Source organism: Phoenix dactylifera, chromosome 10, assembly GCF_051530095.1.
Source record: "Phoenix dactylifera cultivar Ajwa chromosome 10, Ajwa_hap1_PhDact_Kaust_v1.1, whole genome shotgun sequence".
Lineage (NCBI taxonomy): Eukaryota > Viridiplantae > Streptophyta > Magnoliopsida > Arecales > Arecaceae > Phoenix > Phoenix dactylifera.
The window spans coordinates 25,089,020-25,108,339 of NC_143199.1; the positions used below are offsets into that span (position 1 = coordinate 25,089,020).

A 19,320-nucleotide genomic window follows, 5' to 3' on the forward strand; every position below is an offset into this window, starting at 1 on the left:
TTTGAAAAGAGTATGTGCAGGTGCTTGGGAGTGCAAATAGCACTATATTCCTGAATTTAGGTGAAATTGAAGGTTATGACAGAATTGGTTGTGCTGCAAGTATGGGTTATGTTGTTGCACTAAGGTTATCTTTAGAGCTTGGCCCTCTGATGATCGACCTCCGTTCTTAATTCTAGCTACAACATGATATAAATGCCAAAACAATTTACTGAGTAGCATATCATCACTTGTGAAGTGAGATGAACCTTTTTTCCTATAACAAAGAGGTGAGGCGACTGGGAGTTCAGGAAAGATGGTCTTGAGTTATGTGAGGTGATAAACATTGCAGGAGATTTTAATAAGAGAAGCATGGGAAATTTTCTTATAGGCCATGAATGGCCAACAACCATGAGATCAATACCCTTACTGATTTTCTTTTCAACAGGGCGAACATGCCCTTTGATTAAAAAAAATGGCGGTACCAAGTTCATGCGATTGTGGGGATGTATACAGTCTTATCCCACATGCGAAGAGATTACTTTTTTGTTTCAAACCTGCTTAAGATAATTTTACAGCGTGCCCCAACCAAATGTGACCTCTCTTAGACTGGTGGCCATGCATGTGCTTTTGCCTGTGGCTCGACTTAATGCAGAAGCATTCAGTGATGGCCTGATGGTTAGAAAGATCAACTGATCTATTCCATAGAAATGCATATGAGAAATAGTTTGCGCAAAACCAGTGTTTGGTAATTAATTTCTATATACATTTCATATTGCCAACTTTGCTCATCCTGTATCTCATTCGATTCAGGGTGTGTGGTCCACAATATCTAAGGTTATTGTGAGATAGATGGCTTCCTTAGGGACCAATATGCAAGAAGTTCCAGCTCCCCTAGTAAGAACCAATCGCCCTGGGGTTCCAATAATCCATCTATCATGTCCCTCAATTCAAGATTTCCTCTTGCATGCATGGCATTCAAAGATGATCCCTAGCCACTTAGGTGGAAGATCAGGCTTCTGACTGGTTGGTCTCTCTGTTGGCTACATGAGTAACCTCACAGCAGCTATATATTCTGGAGGAGGATGATTGATAACTAGGCTGGAGTTTAAGTTTAGTAGTTGATGCAATTCATTAATGTTTTTTTCAGCTTTCACTCTCTGTGAGCTAAGAACTACGAAGCCCTTCATATCCGCCGAAAGCGATCAAGTTTGTCTCTTATGTCCAATTTTCACCATCCTTGATCATGACTGTGTCCATACATTGCTTTAACCTCCACCTATGCAACTGAGTTGTTTTTAATTGTTTATTAGTTCTCAGACAATTTTCAGTTTCGCTCTACTCTATATTCTTCTTTTTTTTAAGTAGAGAGCTTAGAACTGCATCCTGAACACTGGAGACTCTTTTTATATGTATGATGCTGCCATTTGTCACTTTAGAGAATGGTTTGAGGGCTTTTTTTTTTGTTTTTTTTGTTTTTTGCTGCGAGGGGACATATATGTTCCTAAGTTGGTTAGAAAGGTCATAAATTAAATTTTGTGTTGCTTTACTTTTCCTGCTTTTCCAGACAGCAATCTTCTGATGTTTCCTCTCTTACCAGTAGGGAAGTTATCATGGATCTCTATCTCATGTGGATATGGCCTTAGAAGTACGAAGCCAAGTACATTGCTGAGTACTTCTTATTCCTAATTTCCTTTTTCTCGTTTACGTTTCACTTATGGTTATTCGTAACAAGTATAAGATGCTAGTCTATCAGTTTTCTGCAGCAAACTTTTACTAGAGCATGTATTGTTAGAGATTGTATGTAATGATCATGAAGGTATCAAGCAGAAAGACTGGATAAAGTTAGCTGGAAATAAGAGCATTGTCCTGAGCGCAATAAGTCCAATGAAGCTTGCATAAGGTGTTGTAAGGAGAAATTTGACTTGAAGGTACTTATCAGTTCTCTCTATTAATAGTTTGCATGTTCATTTCTGAGCACATTGTATTATTGCTTCCATTACTAGTCTGATTGTTGTGTTATTTGCATCTGGCATTGCATAACCATCTGGAATTGCTTCCGAGCAAATGCATTCATGCAATACCAATTCCCAACAGCTTGTGTGGTCTCTAACCAAGCTGACTGATTTAATTTCTTCTGACACTAAAATTTTCCAAGATCTACTGAAGCAGCCTGATATGGGTTTGAGGTAGGTACACTCAGATCAGTGCTTCAAGAGAGGCTTAACAGTAATTTCACAATCATATTTTAGATTGATGGTACATAAATGAAAAATATAAATGATTGACTGCTTAATGAAAATGAAACGCATATCGTGCCTGTAGTACAAAGCTGTATCACATACTGCTATCTAGTTATAACATGATCTCACTTGACAAGAAGAGAGTTTCAGGGACACTTTTCTCGCAAAAAAATCAAGCATAAGTGGCAATTGGTCTTTGAGAACTACCAAGAAAGCAGAAGTTCCAATGCTTTAGTGATTTAGATAGCCGTAGTAATTGGTTTCTCAATGTATACCAACAATTAGGGGGCAGGGGTAGGGGTGGCAATCAGGTCGAGTCGGATATGGATCAAGTTGGTTGCGGGTTAGATTAAAAATTCGTCAATTCGAACAGACTTGTTTATTAAATAGATCAGAATTCAAATCTAAACCCGACCAATTTATTAAATAAGTTGAGTGGATTTTTAACAGGTCAAATGGATTTAAATGGGTTAAACATGTTGAGTGGGTCGAGTTAAATAGGACAGAAATAGGTTAAACAGGTTAAATAAGTTTTAAATGGATTTAATGGATTAAGCGGGATATCTAACCCAACCCAAACCTAATATTAAATGCATTAAATGGGTTAAACAGATCATATATTTGAAACTCAAACCCAACCTGAATATTAAATCGGTTAAATGGGTCGACCTCTTCATGATCCGAACCCGTTTAACCCAAACCCAAACCTGCTTATGACAAGTCAAATACGGGTCGGGTTGAGATTTAAAATTCAAGGTTCATTAATTGTAACTTTCCACTTCTCTTTGGCATTTTCAAAGAGTTGGCAAATCAGGCGCCTATATGTAACAACAATTAATCTCACAAACTGGAGCTCCTTTTCGTCAGTGATAATATTAGCTATTACATATGGCGCAAGATGCATGAAGTTATTTACAAGTAAGATATTACACTTAACTAACCAAGAAAACAGTCTCCCAAATGTCCCGTTGGGATTGGGCTAAGAACAGCTTCATTGAACTCATACGCAGGTTTAAGATATTAAAGTCTTGGAAACAATGGAAAACAAAGCTCAAAATCATCCGAGTTAATACTCAGATATAACATACCTAACAATTCAAACAGCTTTCTGGTGTCGGAAAAATCATGTCAAGATGAATGTATGACAAAAACAGTGCCCACAATTGTACGATCAAAGGACCCAAAGGTTCCTGTTCCCAACATTCTCAATTGTATGCTCCAAGTACTCCTCCAATCAATTTGTGAAGTATCCCCTGTCAATGGCAATGTGAGGTCACAATGCGGAGTTAAAAGACACCAAAGCTATTCGGTGAAGGCAGCCAACATTATAATACCCATATAAGAAGCCAGTGAATGTTTCTCTTCACAATCCCACAATTTGACGGTGCTAAATCAACTCAAGGAGCAATTCATGCATTTCATATACTCAGCCAAGACATGCAATTCCTCCATTAAAGTGGTAATCAGCCATGAAAATCTAGATTTCAAGCAAGGAATACCTGAGAAGTGTTTGATGTAGCTAAATGCTAGCACTTAGTTGAACCTGCTGTTCATGGATTCCATACCTTAACCATGCCAGCCTTACTCCAATGAAATGTCATTGGCTTTACAAATCACAGTATAATGCATCAACATCAAGCATTTTTTAACTCTGAATCGCAGCATAACAGCGATCCTACTGTGTTCGAACAGAAGGGTCTTCATGTGGATTGCACCAAGCTAAACCCTGGGATCTTAGTTAACCCCTTTTCCACCATCATCTTCCTTAGTCTCTTCGCCTTGTCCCATTTTCCAGCTTCAGCATAGACGTTAGCCAGGAGGACATAATACCCACTTGCTTCAGGCTCCAACTCAAAGCAATTCCGAGCAGCAAGCTCCCCAAGCTCTACATTGCCATGCAACCTGCAAGCAAGAAGCAAGGCTCCCCATACACCAACATGGGGACGCATCGGCATCTTCCTAATCAGCTGATATGCTTCTTCCAACCTTCCACTCCGACCAAGAAGATCTACCATAACTGCATAGTGATCGGCCGAGGGTGGAATCTTATGCTTGGTCCACATTGAAGCAAAGCATCTGCGCCCTTCCTCCACCAAACCAGCATGACTATATGCTGTCAGAAGCCCAACAAAGGTTACAGCATTTGGTGTTATTTTTGCATCCAACATCTCTTTAAACAAACTAATTGCATCCGAAGACCTCCCATTTATGCCACATCCCAAGATCATTGCACTATAAGACACTGTATCTCTCTTTTTCAACCCATCAAAAAGCACAAAAGCCCTGTCCATTCCTCCACACTTTGAGTACAAATCTATAAGAGCAGTACTCAAATGATCATCCAATTCGATCCCAATAGAAGACATATATTCTTCAACCCACAACCCAAATTTCAAGTCCCCCAACTGCGAGCAAGCCGATATGACACTAGAAAAGGTCATCTCATCAGGCTGCACGCCCACATCAGGCTTCCGCATCCTGTTGAACAACTGAAGCGCCTCTCTGGGGCATCCGTTCTGTGCATAACAAGCGATCATCGCATTCCACACATAAAGATCCCTCCTTTCCATCTCGTCAAATAGCTCCCTTGCAGATTCAACATCCCCGCTCCGCGTATAACCAGAAATCATCGTGATCCAGGAAACATTGCTTCTCACGGGCATTTCATCGAACAGTTCTCTCGCCATTGCCATATTCCCGCGATTTATATACCCGCTTATCATCCCGTTCCAAGAGGCAGGGTTCTTCTCGGGCATGCAATGGAAAAGAGCAGCAGCGCGGTCCATGTCCCCAGCCTTGGCGTACCCGGAGACCATCGAGTTCCAGGAAACCACGTCCCTCACTGGCATCTCATCGAAGACCCTCTGGGCGGCTCCCAACTCTCCGGCTCTTATGCGGGAGGAGAGGATGGAGTTCCAGGAGACGACATTCTTCACGGGCATTTCGTCGAACACCCTCCTGGCGGCGTCGGGGCCGTCGAGCTTAGAGTAGAAGTCGGCGAGGGCGGTCTCCGGGTAAACGTGGGAGCGGAGGCCGAGCTTGTGCAGCTGGGCGTGGATGGCGGTGGCGAGGGGGCGGGAGGGGAGGCGGGCGCAGGCCTTGAGAGCTGCGGAGGCGGCAAAGGGGTCGGGGCGGTGGCCGGTGCGCTGCATGCGGGCGTAGAGGGCTACGGCGTGGCAGAAGCGGCCGAGCTCCACCGAGGACCGGATCGCGCGGGTCCATGAGGAGGCGTCGCCGGTGGTTGCAGAGGGAGGCCGGGGAGTGGAGGCGGAGAACGTGAGACGGCGGTGCTGACCGTTGGAGGGGATTATTCTTCTTCTCCTCCGTCGCTGGGACGCGAGCATCCGGAGGCCGTTAGTTCTCTTCCGCACTCGACCATGCTTCCAACGTTTAAATTAAAAACATACGCCATTTTATCAAAATAATATTTTTAAAGATTGTTCTTATTATAATATTAAGTTTCCCTACAATGTTTGCTCGAGTGTCTTCACCGAGATAAATAAATATTTATTAATCTCTCTAGTTTGATGTTAGATTTCATTAAATCTAACACCTCCCACTTCAAGATTCTGGGTATCATGCACATGTAAGAACCATATGGCTTTGTATAATGAGAATAATGACTGTTATCGGATTCTTCATAAAAATTTATTTAGTTAAATATTATTCTAATTCAAATCTTCTTTTAAATTTAATGAAGATATTATATTAATTAATATAGTATAATATCATCAAAGCTATGTAAAGCACCCTTAATGTATTGGTTAGGTTATATATTCTCAGACAACCATTGATTTATATCTAACTTTTTCTTTTTTATTTGCTACAGCAGATGAACTATACTTATACCATCTAATATGAATACATTTAAAGAATCAAAATATAATAAATTTCGGAATGCTCTAAGCAACTCGCTCTCTTTAATCCAAGTCCTCCAGAATGGCCAACTTCTTGGCTTCGATGTCAGGTGACTTGCACACCCACTGTCGTTTTGGATGATCCGATGGAACTGTTAAAAGGCCATAAACAGTACCTTGAAGGAGTACTTGAAGGTATTGTTCTTCTCATCTATCTTTATGCAGAGGTATTATTGTTACATTATCTAAATTAGAGTGGTTGTGCCCAAGAATGTCCAGTTCTCTGCTACTCATAGGCTAAAATTGCTCTTGTAATCTGATTCCGTACTTGTATAGGTGAAGAAGAAGCAGCAGTCATTTATTCAAGCTCTGCTTGCATTGGAGAAGGAAGTTAATGATGTGCTTGGTACCATGGGTCTTATGCCTTCTTCCTCTTCTGCTGAGGAAATCCAAGATTGTAGACTGGAAACTTCATCTCAGCTAAGAATCTCTTTTGCAGTCTCCAGGTTTATTTGCTTTTTTTTAACCTCTCTATCCAATTTGATAGGTTTTGAGGCAACTCACGAATCCTCTAAAGTTTTCAGTCCAATCATCCAAACATGCCCTTAATAGGATTAACAACCGAAATCATAGACCACCACTCCCAAAACTCTTCATCCTCAATCCATATAAGACCTCTATCATATATCTTATAGTAAAAAATGATGCACAAAGTGAAATAATCTGGATTGCTTAATCTACAAATATTATGATAATAAATGGTATGGCAAACTAGAAAACCTGCACAGTTACAAAATGCAAATTTACATTCTTGGCATACTATCATTATTCATAATTGGTGTCCAAACATGAGATGATGGTTGTATCCAGTTAAAATCACCTTATACTATTTCGATAAAATCTAAATTGCATTATGAAGCTTTTAAAGGATGAACTTCTCCTAGTTCTCTCCCTTAACAAAAATATGTGACATTTATTTACTTAAGATGGGAATAGCATGTAGGTGGAAGTGTGGTAATGATACACAAAGGAGCTCAATCTTCCAAATATTATTCTCTTAAATATAGGATCATATTGAAAAAGTTGATATGAGACTCCAGCTAGTTTTAAAGGCTTTGAGTTATATAATAAAATAAATATTTGCGAGTGGTTTTTGTTGTCTTATAAAATCTATTTCTTGAAATCGAAGGATGCAGTTAAGAAATATTATTTATAGGTAGGATTTTTTTGTTTTGTTTTGGTGACAGCAAGAGCCCTCAAGAAAAAATTCAGAAAGAGAGCTGACATCAGCTGCTTAGTTACCTTCAAGAAGTTGATTTGTAAATGAGAGATTGCCCTTTTGACGAAGAAGTATGTACTATCAGCCTATATCCCCATCAATAAAAGAAACGTGAAATAGAAATTAATCTAAACTGCTTTAGCAAAAAAAAAAAAAAAAATAATCTAAACATGCCACGCAATTGGAAATAATAAATTTAGAATATGCATTTAAGAGTTTCTATGTAAAGAATAAATTAGTTCTTCATTTGAATATAGAAGAGCCTTTTCATTTGATTTTTGTAGTTTGATATCAATAAAATTTTGAAGTATAAGTAGCCATTTGTTCCAAAAAAAAAGCAAGTACAAGTAGTCATTTTAGCTAACACCACATTAAAAAGAAAGTCACCTCCACAACGTACCATTTATATAATCTTTCCAGCCCTCATTCGCCGGGAGAAACATTTTACCAGAATTTTTCATCTTTATTTTTAAAAATATATTTGGATGCCAAAAAAAAACTGTTTGCAAAATTTATTTTTCACTACAAAACTAATAAACCTGAAAATTTTATACTAGCTTTCTAAAATACCTTCCAATCTTATAAAAATATTAATTTTTATTTTCCTTTTCCATGAATAACATTATACGATAATTTCGTAGGAATCAATAATTAGTTAAAAATATTATGAGCTTTTTAATAAAAAATGGTATTACATGCTTGAAAAACTTTGATATTTTAAGATTATATTCATATCATAATATCATTCTACCAAATTAATAAAGTAATAAATGAGATAAAAAATTATATATATAATTAAATATAATAATATTTAAAAAATTAAAAGTTAAAAATATAAATAATTTAAATAATTTGATATGTTTTATAATTGCAAGTACTCTTCGGAGTTCTGAGCCCCTTCTTTTCGGGTTAGGCTTAGCCGCTTAGGGTAAGCCATACTTTTTAAAAAAAACCTTCTAATTATAAAAATTTATATAAATTTCCTCCTAAATTGATATTTGCATGTATACCCTTATAAAATACTTGCTTTACGTGTATATCCTTTATTTTCTATTTTTCTTACATATGTGCTCACACCATCTAACGCCGTCAAAAAATTAATAGTTTAAAATTAAAAATAACTGAAATATTCTTAATGGATAGATATGCAAAAGAAAATATTTATAAGGATATATATGCAAATAATACTTTGCAAGGGTATTCATGCAATTTCACATATTTAGAAAGGTTTACATGTAAAAAAATTCTAATTTTATTTTTTTCTATTTTAACCTATTTTAACGTTTAGATTTATCTAGTGCCTGCTCCTTAATATTTTATATAAAAATATTATTTTAAAAAAGATTGATTCGATAATTAGATAACAAAAAGAGTTACAAAAGTTTTTCCACTAATTATGAAAATATTTTGCTTTATTCTTCTTCATTACTTAATAACCTCTGTATCTTATTTCATCAAAACATAACTTATAATATTTCTTATTATAAATGCATATATGAAGGCATACATTAGAATATAAAAAATGATTAGAATCTCTTAAAGACACATGATATATTGAAATGATCAAGCTTCCTTGCTACTGCTATGCTCATAGATAGTAAAACAACATCAATCATTCCTAAGCAAAATTATTAGGCTTCGAACCCTTCAGATTTATTAAAAATCTCCACGGCCATGTAGTAGAAGGCTATCCTAAACAAATTCGAGTGTTAAAATAGGCTAAAATAGAAAAAAATAAAATTAATTTTTTTTGTTTGTAAATCTTCCTAAATATATGAAATTGCATGAATACTCTCGCAAAGTATTATTTGCATGTATATCCTTATAATTATTTTCTTTTTTCATATCTACCCATTAAGGATATTTTTGTCATTATTAATTCTAAACAGCTAATTTTTTGATGGCGTTAAATGGTGCAGGTACAAATGCAAAAAAAAAAGTATATATGTAAAATAAGTATTCTGTAAGAGTATACATATAAATATCAATTTAGAAGGTTATTTACGTAAATTTAATTATTTATGAGAGAAATAAAAGCCGTACGGAGAAAGGAGAATCCCTTTTCTAAACTCAAAAAGATTCAAATTTCTGGATCCTCCTTTTGTTGTCATGGCCGTTTTGACACGTGTCGCTGTTTCTGGAGAATTCGCGGACCGCCTTCTTCCGCTGGAGTCTTCCGGCCCGCAATCTTATTCCCCACGCCGCTTCCCTGATCCCTAATTCCCATTCGAATTTTCTAGCCATCGAAATAATAGGCCGATTCCGCTCCGTCGTCGTTTGCTCTTCTTCTCCCTCGTTGGTGGCGTTCGATTCCTTCTCGATTCCGTCGCAGGTGGTAATTCCCATCTCTCTCCTTCTCGTCCTTTATCTCTTGATTCAATATTTTCGAGCAGGAATTCCTCATAGTGACTGTTTGCGATATTTTTTTTAAAAAGAAAGGGATTTTATAAGGGTTACTTGGTTTGTGTTACTCGATTTCTTGTCGGTTAGGGTTTTTGTGGAATCGGAGTTTTTGGGGATTTTCTTGGTTGGTTTTTGTTGTTTGGAGGTGTAAAGAAGCCATTTTTTGGTAGATGACGACCATTTACCGGATTTTTATTTGCTTTTAGATGGTTATTTTTCTTGGATATTTGTCTTCTCGTGCCAATATTATTAAATTTTGATAAAAGTTTGCCACTCGATTCTATAAGAAAAGCTCTAAAACAACTTTACTTTTTTTCTTTAGTTGTGTGTATTTTTTTCTATTTATAGGACGTAGGATTGTCTCAAAACTTAGGATTTCTTGCTTGCATGGAACAGTGAACGAGATTTTTTCCTCATTTTTCTTCGGCTGCAGAATTTTGTACTGAGAAATATGCAGAGGGGCAGAGGTGGGAGGGATGACTTTTTGGGGTTCGGGGATCCGTTTGCCGGATTTGGTGGCTTTGGGAGACCCGGGAGCCTGATCTCCAGCTTCTTTGGTGGGAGGGACCCCTTTGATGATCCTTTCTTCACTCGACCCTTCGGGAGCTTGATGGGCCCAAGCATGTTTGGACCCAGTATTTTTGATGACCGGAGGAGCTTCTTTGGACAAACAAGCAATGCTCCATTCCTGGAGCAAGCTCCCCCTCCTAAGCCGAAGGGGCCGATTATCAAAGAACTGTCATCCGATGATGAAGAAGGAGGCGAAGAGAAGACTGATATGCTGAAGAAAGATAATCCAAGAAAACATTCTAGGTCGAGTAAAGAACCGTATGTTCAGGATCCTGATGAAGAAACTGAAGGTATAGGTTAGTCTTTTTCATGGTCTCTTCATGGTACCATTGTCGTGGTTGACTACTTGGAGTGAGCTGTGGTGAAACTAAACTTATTTGCTGCTTTACAGAAAAGAAAAGCAAGTACATGCAATATGGGAATGAGTTTAGCAGGCCTAGTGCATCGCAACCACAGGCTCGAAATTATACTTTTCAGAGCTCAACTGTGACTTATGGTGGTCCAAATGGAGCATATTATACTTCTACAACAAGGAGAAGTGGTGGTGATGGAGTAAGTACTCAGGAGTTGTTCAAGTTTGTTTTTCTTTTTAGTTGAATTTATGGTGATGATCATGGTGATCTGTTTCGCTAAGGTTTTGCTTGTTTGGTCTGATAGGTCACTGCAGAAGAGCATAAGGAAGCCAATACAACTACGGGCAGAGCAACCCACAGGATATCTCGAGGAATTCATGATAAGGTTTGTCTATCTGTAAACTTTTTAGGTTATCATTATCTGCTTGCTGCAATGCCTTATGTGGAATATGTGATCTGAAATGTTACTACACATATATTTGTCTAATTTATTGCATTGAGGTGTTGTGAGGTTGTCTGATTGCTGCAATGCCTTATGTGGAATATGTGATTTGAAATGTTACTACATATATATTTGTCTAATTTATTGTATTGAGTTGTCGTGAGGTTAATATTACTTTGTGTATTGTTACTGCAGGGTCATTCCTTAACAAGGAAGCTAAACTCAGATGGGAGGGTTGATACAATGCAGACATTACATAATATGCATGAAGGTATTTTGTTTTAAAACTTCAGTTGTTGTTGTTGTTTTCTGCTGCTATCTGGTTGTAACTTGCTTTACATGCAATCTTCCAAGCAATAGATGAGCTGGCTGGCTTTGAGGGCACATGGAAGGGGAATGCAAGACAGCACTTGCCTGGATGGAATCCAGGGTTTGACATGCTTGATAATGGCAACATTGGTAAGTCCATATCGCTAATAATTTAATATAGATGTTAGATGTGATACATATTGCTAATTATTTAAATCTATATATTCATAAGTTTTCTGCTGATTGTTGGATAGCCTTATCAGATTTGTAGATGGCTGTTGAAAGACACCCTATTTTTTATCACACCTTTATGTATTTATTTGTGTAGTTACCTGCCTTATCTAACATATTTACTGGTTACTATTTTCATTTGTTTATTCGGTAACTTTATGTGTTTATTTGTGTAGATACCTGCCTTATCTAACATATTTACTAGTTACTAGTATTTTCTTATTCAGTAACTTTTAGGGTATGCTTAAATTTGATGTCTGCTATTATGTGCTCTTTCCATCCATTGAGGAGGAATGTGCTTTCTCTTCTAAATTGTTTGTGGGGATATTGCCTTTCTGCTTGCTTTCTGCTTATTTATGACGAATTGAAGTTAGAAGATTGCAAACCTTTAAATTGTGCATTTGAACCCAGTTATGTATCGTCAGATCTGAGTTTAGGGTTTTTTTTTTTTGTTTTTCTTTCTTTCCTTCTTTCTCCTCACCAACCTGTACATAACTGACAGTATTCATTGCCACCGCTAGCCCTAGCAGGTGATAGAAAGTTGAGCAGGAAAACAAGGACTGATATTTCTAAACCCTCAAAAATTAGGCAGGAAAATGAATAATGCTATCCATCCTTTTTGTATATAATGGTTCCATTAAGATTGCGAAGTATTAGACTCCCTCCTTGCTTCCTAGTGGAAATTATCTAGGGATTTATTTGATTTTGGATTAGGGGAAGAGAAACTTGGGAGGGACATTTCCTCATTTTCCAGCATTGAGAAGAATATCGAGGGAGTAACATAAGGAAAACAAAGGGTCTTTTTTGTTGTTTTTTTGGGATTTTTTGCATACATATCTTCCTAAATATTAGAATTTACATGAATACCGTCCCAAAATTGATATTTACATGTATACCCTGATAAAACACTTGTTTTGTGTGTATACCCTCCTTTTTTCCTTTTTTCTTGCGTATGTGCCCATACCATTTAATACCGTTAAGAAATTAGTGGTTTAAAATTAAAAATGATTGAAATGCTCTTAATGAGTGGACATGAAAAAAGAAACATTTATATGGGTATACATGCAAATAGCAACTTTGCGAGGGTATTCATGCAATTTCACATATTTAGAAGGGTTTACAAGCAAAAAATTCTAATTTTATTTTTGTCTATTTCAACTTGTTTTAACACTCGGATTAGTCTAGTGCTTACTCCTCAATGTTTTCTATAAAAATATTGCTCAAGAAAACGATAGATTCGACAATTAGTTAGCAAAAAGAGTTATGAAAGTTCTTTTACTAATCAAAGGATTATTCTACTTTCTTCTTTATCATTTATAACTACTACTATATCTTATTTCATCAAAAGTTAGCTTGTAATATTTATTGTTATAGATGCATATATGAGGGCATGTATCAGAATATAGAAAGGGATTAGCATGTCTTCAAGGCATATGATAGATTGTAAGGATCAAGCTTTTTTGCTACTATTGTGCTTATGGGTGGAAAAACAGTATCAATCATCCCCAAGCAAAATCATTGAAGGACTTTGAACCTTTCAGACTTACTAACAACCTCCATGACCAAGTGGTAGAAAGCCACCCCTTATGTTGTGTACTTCGAGTCACTTTTCTTTAGAGCTTCGACTTTGTGGAAGAAGAAAAGATCTAGGGTATGTGGTTCATCTTATCATAGTAATTTTAAACAGCCACCAACCTGCACATGAGAAAAATTTTCAGCTCTAAAAGATAAACATTGCAAATCTTATACACTAAAAGATAAATATTACAAATCTCTCACATTGCTTTTCTTTAAATAATCCATAAAGCTCAAACAAGACCTAACCATCTTCATGTAGAAAAGAAAAAAAATGAAGGGAGAACTTCGGCAGCAATGAGAGGGACTCAGATTTCGGTCACGGAAACTCTGTCAAACGGAAGAGAGGGAGAAGGGCTGCCCGCGGTGGAGAAGAGAGTCGAGGGAATAGTTTTGATTCCGGATGGAGTGAAAGAGGGATCAAGAGAGATCGAAATTTTTTTTGGAGGTAGAGATGTTAGTTTCTAACAAGATCCGTTAATCTGTTACCTGCTTTAGGAGTAAAACGATAGTTTCATAATTCTAATTGATTTTTAATTTAAATAAATATGATTTTGGCTAATCACATCAGCTGAATCACTATGTATATCAAAGGTATTCCTACAAAAATAGTATTTTGTGAGGGCGTGCACACAAATATCAATTTGGGAGGATATTCATGCAAATTTCAATATTGAGGAAGGTATTTCTACAAAAATTTAAGGATTTTTTTGTGTATACCCTCCTAATTAATAAAATTACATGAATACCCTCACAAAATTGCTATTTTCATTGATACCCTTATAATCTTTCTTTTTGCATGTTTACCCATTAGGGTATTTCAGTGATTTCAATTTTAAATTGCTAATGTCTTAACCGTGTTAGACGGCATAGGTACATATACAAAAAAAAAAGAAGAAGGGCATACATACAAAATAAGTATTTTATGAGGGTATACATGCAAATATCAATTTTGGGAGGGTATTCATGCAAATTTCAATATTTAGGATGGTATGTACGCAAAAAATCTTTTTTTTTTTGGGGGGGGGGTGCGTGGGGACAAAATTGAAATGAACTAAGACTAAAATTAATAATAAAGAAGAAAGGAAGAAAGGAGAATAAAATTGGAGATGAGAGAGTAGGGGTGGTTGTAGTGCTTGCTGCTTTTATCTGATCTTAGTGCCTGCATAAATTCTTCCAAGTGATGCTTACATGCCTAATTTAGCGCAGATGGATAGCTAAGAGACAAATTTAGCCTTGCATTACTTCAAGCTCTTGCAAGGATGTAAGGTAGAAGAAAAGCTGTTTTTTCTCCCTGAAATTTTGAAAAATGTGCAGCTTTGGAGCCTTAAAAGCAAACAAAAAACTTTGGTGACTTTGGATGTTCATGAATGTTTTTCCGGTTTGTATAGAAGGTTTTGTGGGGTGAAAGGATCTGTCGTCTCAGATAAAAGGTAGAGGGGCCAGATCCGGCATAAACAGTAGTTTCACCAGCAAATGCTCTTGTTCGCTACCCTTATTCGAACCGGCAACAGAGCTTGCAGCATACCTTCTGTTCCAAGCAATTATTCAGTAGTCTTGATCAGAGGATGTAGGTGAGGGCAAAGTTCACTGTTTCAATTTCCGTTTTATATTTCACATCAGAAGTCAAAATACGTCAGGCAATTTTGACAAAAACCACCTTGAGATAGTCTATTAGATATTTGAAAATTAGAAGATACGGTTAGATGGGCATGTGCTATGCATGTTCCAAGAAATGTAATGAATAAAATAGAAATGCAAAACTGGATGTGAAAAATAAAAAAAATAAAAATTAAGAAAATGATGGAAGATAATCTGAAAGAACAAAACATTAAACAAAGGGAAGATTAAAAAGGTATAAAATAGGGCTATAATCTATAACTAACGTCTAAAAATGATGTGAAATAAATAGAATTAAATAATGAGAAAAACAAATTATAAAACGAAGGACATAAAAAAGGCAAAAAATTGGTTTAAAATCTATAGCCAACAACTTAAAATGTTGTAAAAAAAATGAAAAAATATATAATTAAATAATGAGAACAATGATTGTTGTATACGCACAATCCCCTTTGGCAGAGTTACCTTCTTTTATCTCTTCAAAGAAGGGAAGAATCAAGAACTCTATATATACAAAGAAAAAGATTGTACACATTTACCTTTTTCTTGACATGTAAAGGATGGTGACATGTACATAGGGATGCTACTAACGAGGTCTGAATGGCAAAGATGAAGGGGGAAATTCATGAGAGAGATTGTTGGGAAGTGGCTGTACACATGGCAAATACAATTAGAGATGGAGTTGGTGCTCTCTCTCTCTCTCTCTTTCTCTCTCTCTCTCTCTCTCTCTCACACACACACACACACACACACAGAGAGAGAGAGAGAGAGAGAGAGGGGGGGGGGGAATTGAGGGATTAAATTAAAGGAGGAAATGTAAGTGAAAGTAATTAGAGGGAGGAGAGAGACATGGGGCTAGTTTTACTCTCTTATTAAGAAGTTGAATATGATAGAGAGGTTTTATGATGGGTTTTTTGTGTGTGTGTGTTTTGGATCTCAGATAGAATATTAATTCAATAGAAGGTAATATGGTCTTGGAAGGTACTAAAATTAAGCTCTGTTTTCTTATATTGTATAGATTATCATTCTAAATCATCTAATATTCACTTAGGAAAACTGAAATATAGTTTGTATTATAAACACCTGGATATCTATCACGCCATGTTTGGTTTGTAGGAATTGAGAGGTGGGGATGGGCATCGGTTTCCCGTCTGGGGACGTTACAGGAGATGAAAATGCTGATTGCGGTGAATATTAGATTCTTATACAAAGGGGTAAAAACATTTGAGAGGGGTGCTTGGGTATTGTTTTCCCTAGTCAGTGCTCAAGTACCAACAAAAAAGATTTTTTATGGTCATATTAATATTGATCATATATTTAAAAATATTACAATGATCTATTATCTGTTAGATGATATAAGATTATATATTATATTAGATCAAAATCATTTATCATATAATGTTTTGCATTATATATTAATACAATATACGTAATATTTATATTACATAATATATTGGCATCAATAGTCATATATTTTTAAATATTAATATTAATAATATAATACATATTGTATTGTATATTGCATTGTCATTGTTTTGTTATTCAATTATATAGTTACAATAAATAATATTATTATGACTATTAGAGTGTAATTGTTTTATTATACCAATAAGATTTTTATATTATGTTAATTATATTTGCATTATTTTTTAACCTCTGTAATATTACCATTATTAGTAGTAATAGAAATGTTATAATACTATCTATATATTAATCAAGGTCTGCAATCTCGGTTGCTAATATATCACCAGTTTGGTACTGTACAGACGGTGCATTATGGTAAGCCCCTTCCGAGATAGCTCCTAGCCCTTTTTTTTACTTCTTATCATGGTATTGCCCGGGCAATATGGTTCAATATCGAGCAAAATCGGGTGGTTTTGCTTGGTTTGGATTGATTCCTGTAACCAGCAAACTGATTCAATTCTGCATTGGTTCATTACAGTATGCCCTAAATAAGGCGGTTTGGGTCGGTTTTGCAGCCCTTAATATTCATACTATTAATTATATATAGCAGATCAATAAATTGTCATAAGAAATATTATTTGCGCTTAAGAATAAGAAGAGTTTAGGTTCACTGATGCTATCCTAGGTCCAGCATCACTCTATGCGCACATGTGCACACACTATTAAGAAAAAGGTAAAAATACATGCAGATATCTCTGGGAAGAGTGATAGTTTATAACAACAAAAAATACCCTTGCCAAATGCATGCAATCACTTGGATTGCTCTGGTCTAGTGTATGTTCTTGTAACTTGATATTTCAATACTTAGCTGAATTCTAAAATGATGGTTTTCTTTTTAGGGTCTTGAGATGTAGATAGATTGTGTCTATAAAATGTGCTTTTGTAGGATGTTGGTCATTTACAAGGTATATTATGTTGGTTGAGATTGAATTCGGTGATAGAGAGGTCATGCGAAAGGGCTTTCCTTTTTTGGGTTTCTTTTTTTTCGCGCCGTGGGAGAGAAAGGGGGGGGGGGGGGGGTCTTGATTCCTTTGGCTGCAAGAGTATGATAGTTCCATATAGTTTAGCATGAAGAGTAGTTTTCTTTTTTTTTTTCTTTTTTTTTTTTTTGCATGTGTGTGTGTGTGTGTGTGGAAAAGAGTCACATAATTCATGAAAGTGGTCCATTTATGGTATTTGAACTTATGCAAGTCAGGCAATTAGTGTATGTGAAGTGACTAATTCTACTGCTAGGATTTGGTTAAACTTGAATTTTGCATATACTTTCTGTTGGTTCAAGGAGCTCATTTTTGCATTTTCACTAGTATTTTGACTGTGATTAACCAACCATAACCATAGTACTAGTAGTAGTCAACCTTAGTTACATCTGATCATGTGTTTCCTCGCTCCTGAAGCTGCTTCTACTATGCTGATTGTATATAATTACAACCCACCTCTTGTGAATTTTATTTCCTAATTCTGTTAAACTCATCTCCAGCATTGGTCACAAATGACCAAACAAACCTCTAAGACGGAGTCCATGCTAGTGGTATTTGCATGGATGATGTTGGAACGAGTACTTACAATAAAATTTTTGTGGAATTGTTTTCAAGTGTTTTCGGTTTTATTATGGTTGATTTGGCCTTCAGTGGAGGTGTTCATTTAAAGGGAGGGGAGGGGGCGAACTTTGCAATTTGAATGGTACTTAGAGAGTCAGAGTGCTGATGGGTCTCTGTTGTTGTTTGTCTGTGTCAGAGGTTCACAAGTTGAACCTAAGAAGAATGATTGATAGGTTTCTTTACCAATGATTGACATTGGGGAGTTGATAGGATTGGTGAATTATTATAGGTTAATATGACTAAAATGTGATTCCAGGTCATGGTTTTGTGATTAGGTTAGTGTGGTAAATTGGATGCGGTAACTCTAGGCTATGTAAACTTTGTTTAGAGGATCAATGGGGTTAAACAGCAGGATTTGGGTCACAACTCTTTTTGAATAACCCATTGGGTTAGTGGTATCGTCAAAATGACACTCTCTCCTTTAGAATTTCTCATATTGGGAGTTATGTTTGTGCTTCTTCTTATCTGTGCTTCTTTTAGGTTTGTGCCAAGTGTCTTTTTGTCTTGCTTTGATAGTTGAAAGTAGGGTATGTGTAGGGCCTGCATCTGTATAGCTGCATGAGTTTTTGTTCCTTTGTGTGCTGCCATCTTGCATTTTGATTATGACAATGTTCAGTTATAGTTTGGTTCTTGTTACTAATCCCAGACTAAGCTCATGGATTCCACCTTACTACGTTTGTGTTGATGGTTGCATAGGGAATGGGGGCAGGAGCAGCATCAGGCAAGATGAACAGTCAGCCAGGGGATGGGCTCTTCCATCATCTGAAGGACCCTATGACTCAGCGAGGATGAGGTCACGGCCCTAGACTGATTCTTTCAGCGGGCGAGCCCTTTGAATGAAGACTTGAGGTTCCTCTTGGCATTGTTAGGGTCAGAGCTGAATTAATCGTTTTTTCGGGCAGTTAGGATGAAGGTAAGGGTTCTGTTCTCCTTCTCCTGCGAGTTTTAGATGGGTCTCTTGCTGTCCTTGTTAGGGCTTATAAACTGTGGGGCATTTTGTCGGTAATTGTGGTACCGGCGAAAACTCTTAGCATGTTGTGTTTGTGAGATTTGTTTAATTGAGACCATTAGATGATAGATCCTGTGGTGGCCTGTAAGGAGGTCTGCCTTCCTCTTTGCATTACAGGGCATCCGGATATTGAACAAACCACACGGTATAATGAAGTGGTATGTAAGCGGAAAGGATGTTTAGGATTGCTTCTTGAACGCTTCGTGCATTGGATGTATTTTAGTTTATACACAGCTCTCTGTGTTGACTGATCCTTTGCCGGGTAAATTTAATATGCTTGTAAATATCAAGTTGGTTCCCAGGCTATGCTCTGGTGCTGGCAGCGGCTCCTCTGGATGTGTTTCTAATATTAATAAGAAAGTTCTGACTAAGAATATGCAGCGGTTAGCAA

At 36.6% G+C, this 19,320-nt stretch overlaps 2 protein-coding genes and 1 long non-coding RNA gene across 5 annotated transcripts; 2 read left to right on the forward strand and 1 right to left on the reverse strand.

Moving 5' to 3' along the window:
• The first annotated feature begins 1,576 nt into the window (after positions 1-1,576).
• On the forward strand, positions 1,577-7,550 carry LOC148702326 (uncharacterized). Its single transcript, XR_016396658.1, has 4 exons — positions 1,577-1,907; positions 6,187-6,271; positions 6,413-6,582; positions 7,324-7,550. It is a non-coding gene; the product is annotated as an uncharacterized LOC148702326 (long non-coding RNA).
• LOC103717401 (Tetratricopeptide repeat (TPR)-like superfamily protein) lies at positions 3,171-5,710 on the reverse strand. Its single transcript, XM_008805774.6, has one exon. It carries the CDS (start codon positions 5,561-5,563, stop codon positions 3,920-3,922), a length of 1,644 nt encoding a protein of 547 aa, XP_008803996.4. The 5' UTR covers positions 5,564-5,710; the 3' UTR covers positions 3,171-3,919.
• Positions 7,551-9,445: 1,895 nt separating the features above from the next.
• LOC103717400 (uncharacterized) lies at positions 9,446-19,156 on the forward strand. 3 transcript variants are annotated; one of them, XM_008805771.6, is made up of 7 exons: positions 9,446-9,687; positions 10,192-10,624; positions 10,720-10,880; positions 10,986-11,066; positions 11,319-11,394; positions 11,484-11,582; positions 18,617-19,156. In XM_008805771.6, exons 2-7 carry the CDS (start codon positions 10,210-10,212, stop codon positions 18,724-18,726), a joined length of 942 nt encoding a protein of 313 aa, XP_008803993.4. In that variant the 5' UTR covers positions 9,446-9,687; positions 10,192-10,209; the 3' UTR covers positions 18,727-19,156. The 3 variants fall into 3 exon arrangements, with proteins under 3 accessions (XP_008803993.4, XP_008803995.4, XP_088561768.2); XM_008805773.6 differs by having other exon boundaries at positions 10,192-10,618; XM_088705642.2 differs by having other exon boundaries at positions 9,459-9,690; positions 10,192-10,618.
• The last annotated feature ends 164 nt before the right edge of the window (positions 19,157-19,320 follow it).

Coding starts and splice junctions, on each gene's coding strand:
- LOC103717401 (XM_008805774.6), bottom strand. CDS start 5,563: ATGCTCGCGTCCCAGCGACGGAGGAGAAGAAGAATAATCCCCTCCAAC.
- LOC103717400 (XM_008805771.6), top strand. CDS start 10,210: ATGCAGAGGGGCAGAGGTGGGAGGGATGACTTTTTGGGGTTCGGGGAT. Junction 10,625..10,719: donor TGAAGAAACTGAAGGTATAG/GTTAGTCTTTTT, acceptor GCTGCTTTACAG/AAAAGAAAAGCAAGTACATG. Junction 11,067..11,318: donor CTCGAGGAATTCATGATAAG/GTTTGTCTATCT, acceptor TTGTTACTGCAG/GGTCATTCCTTAACAAGGAA.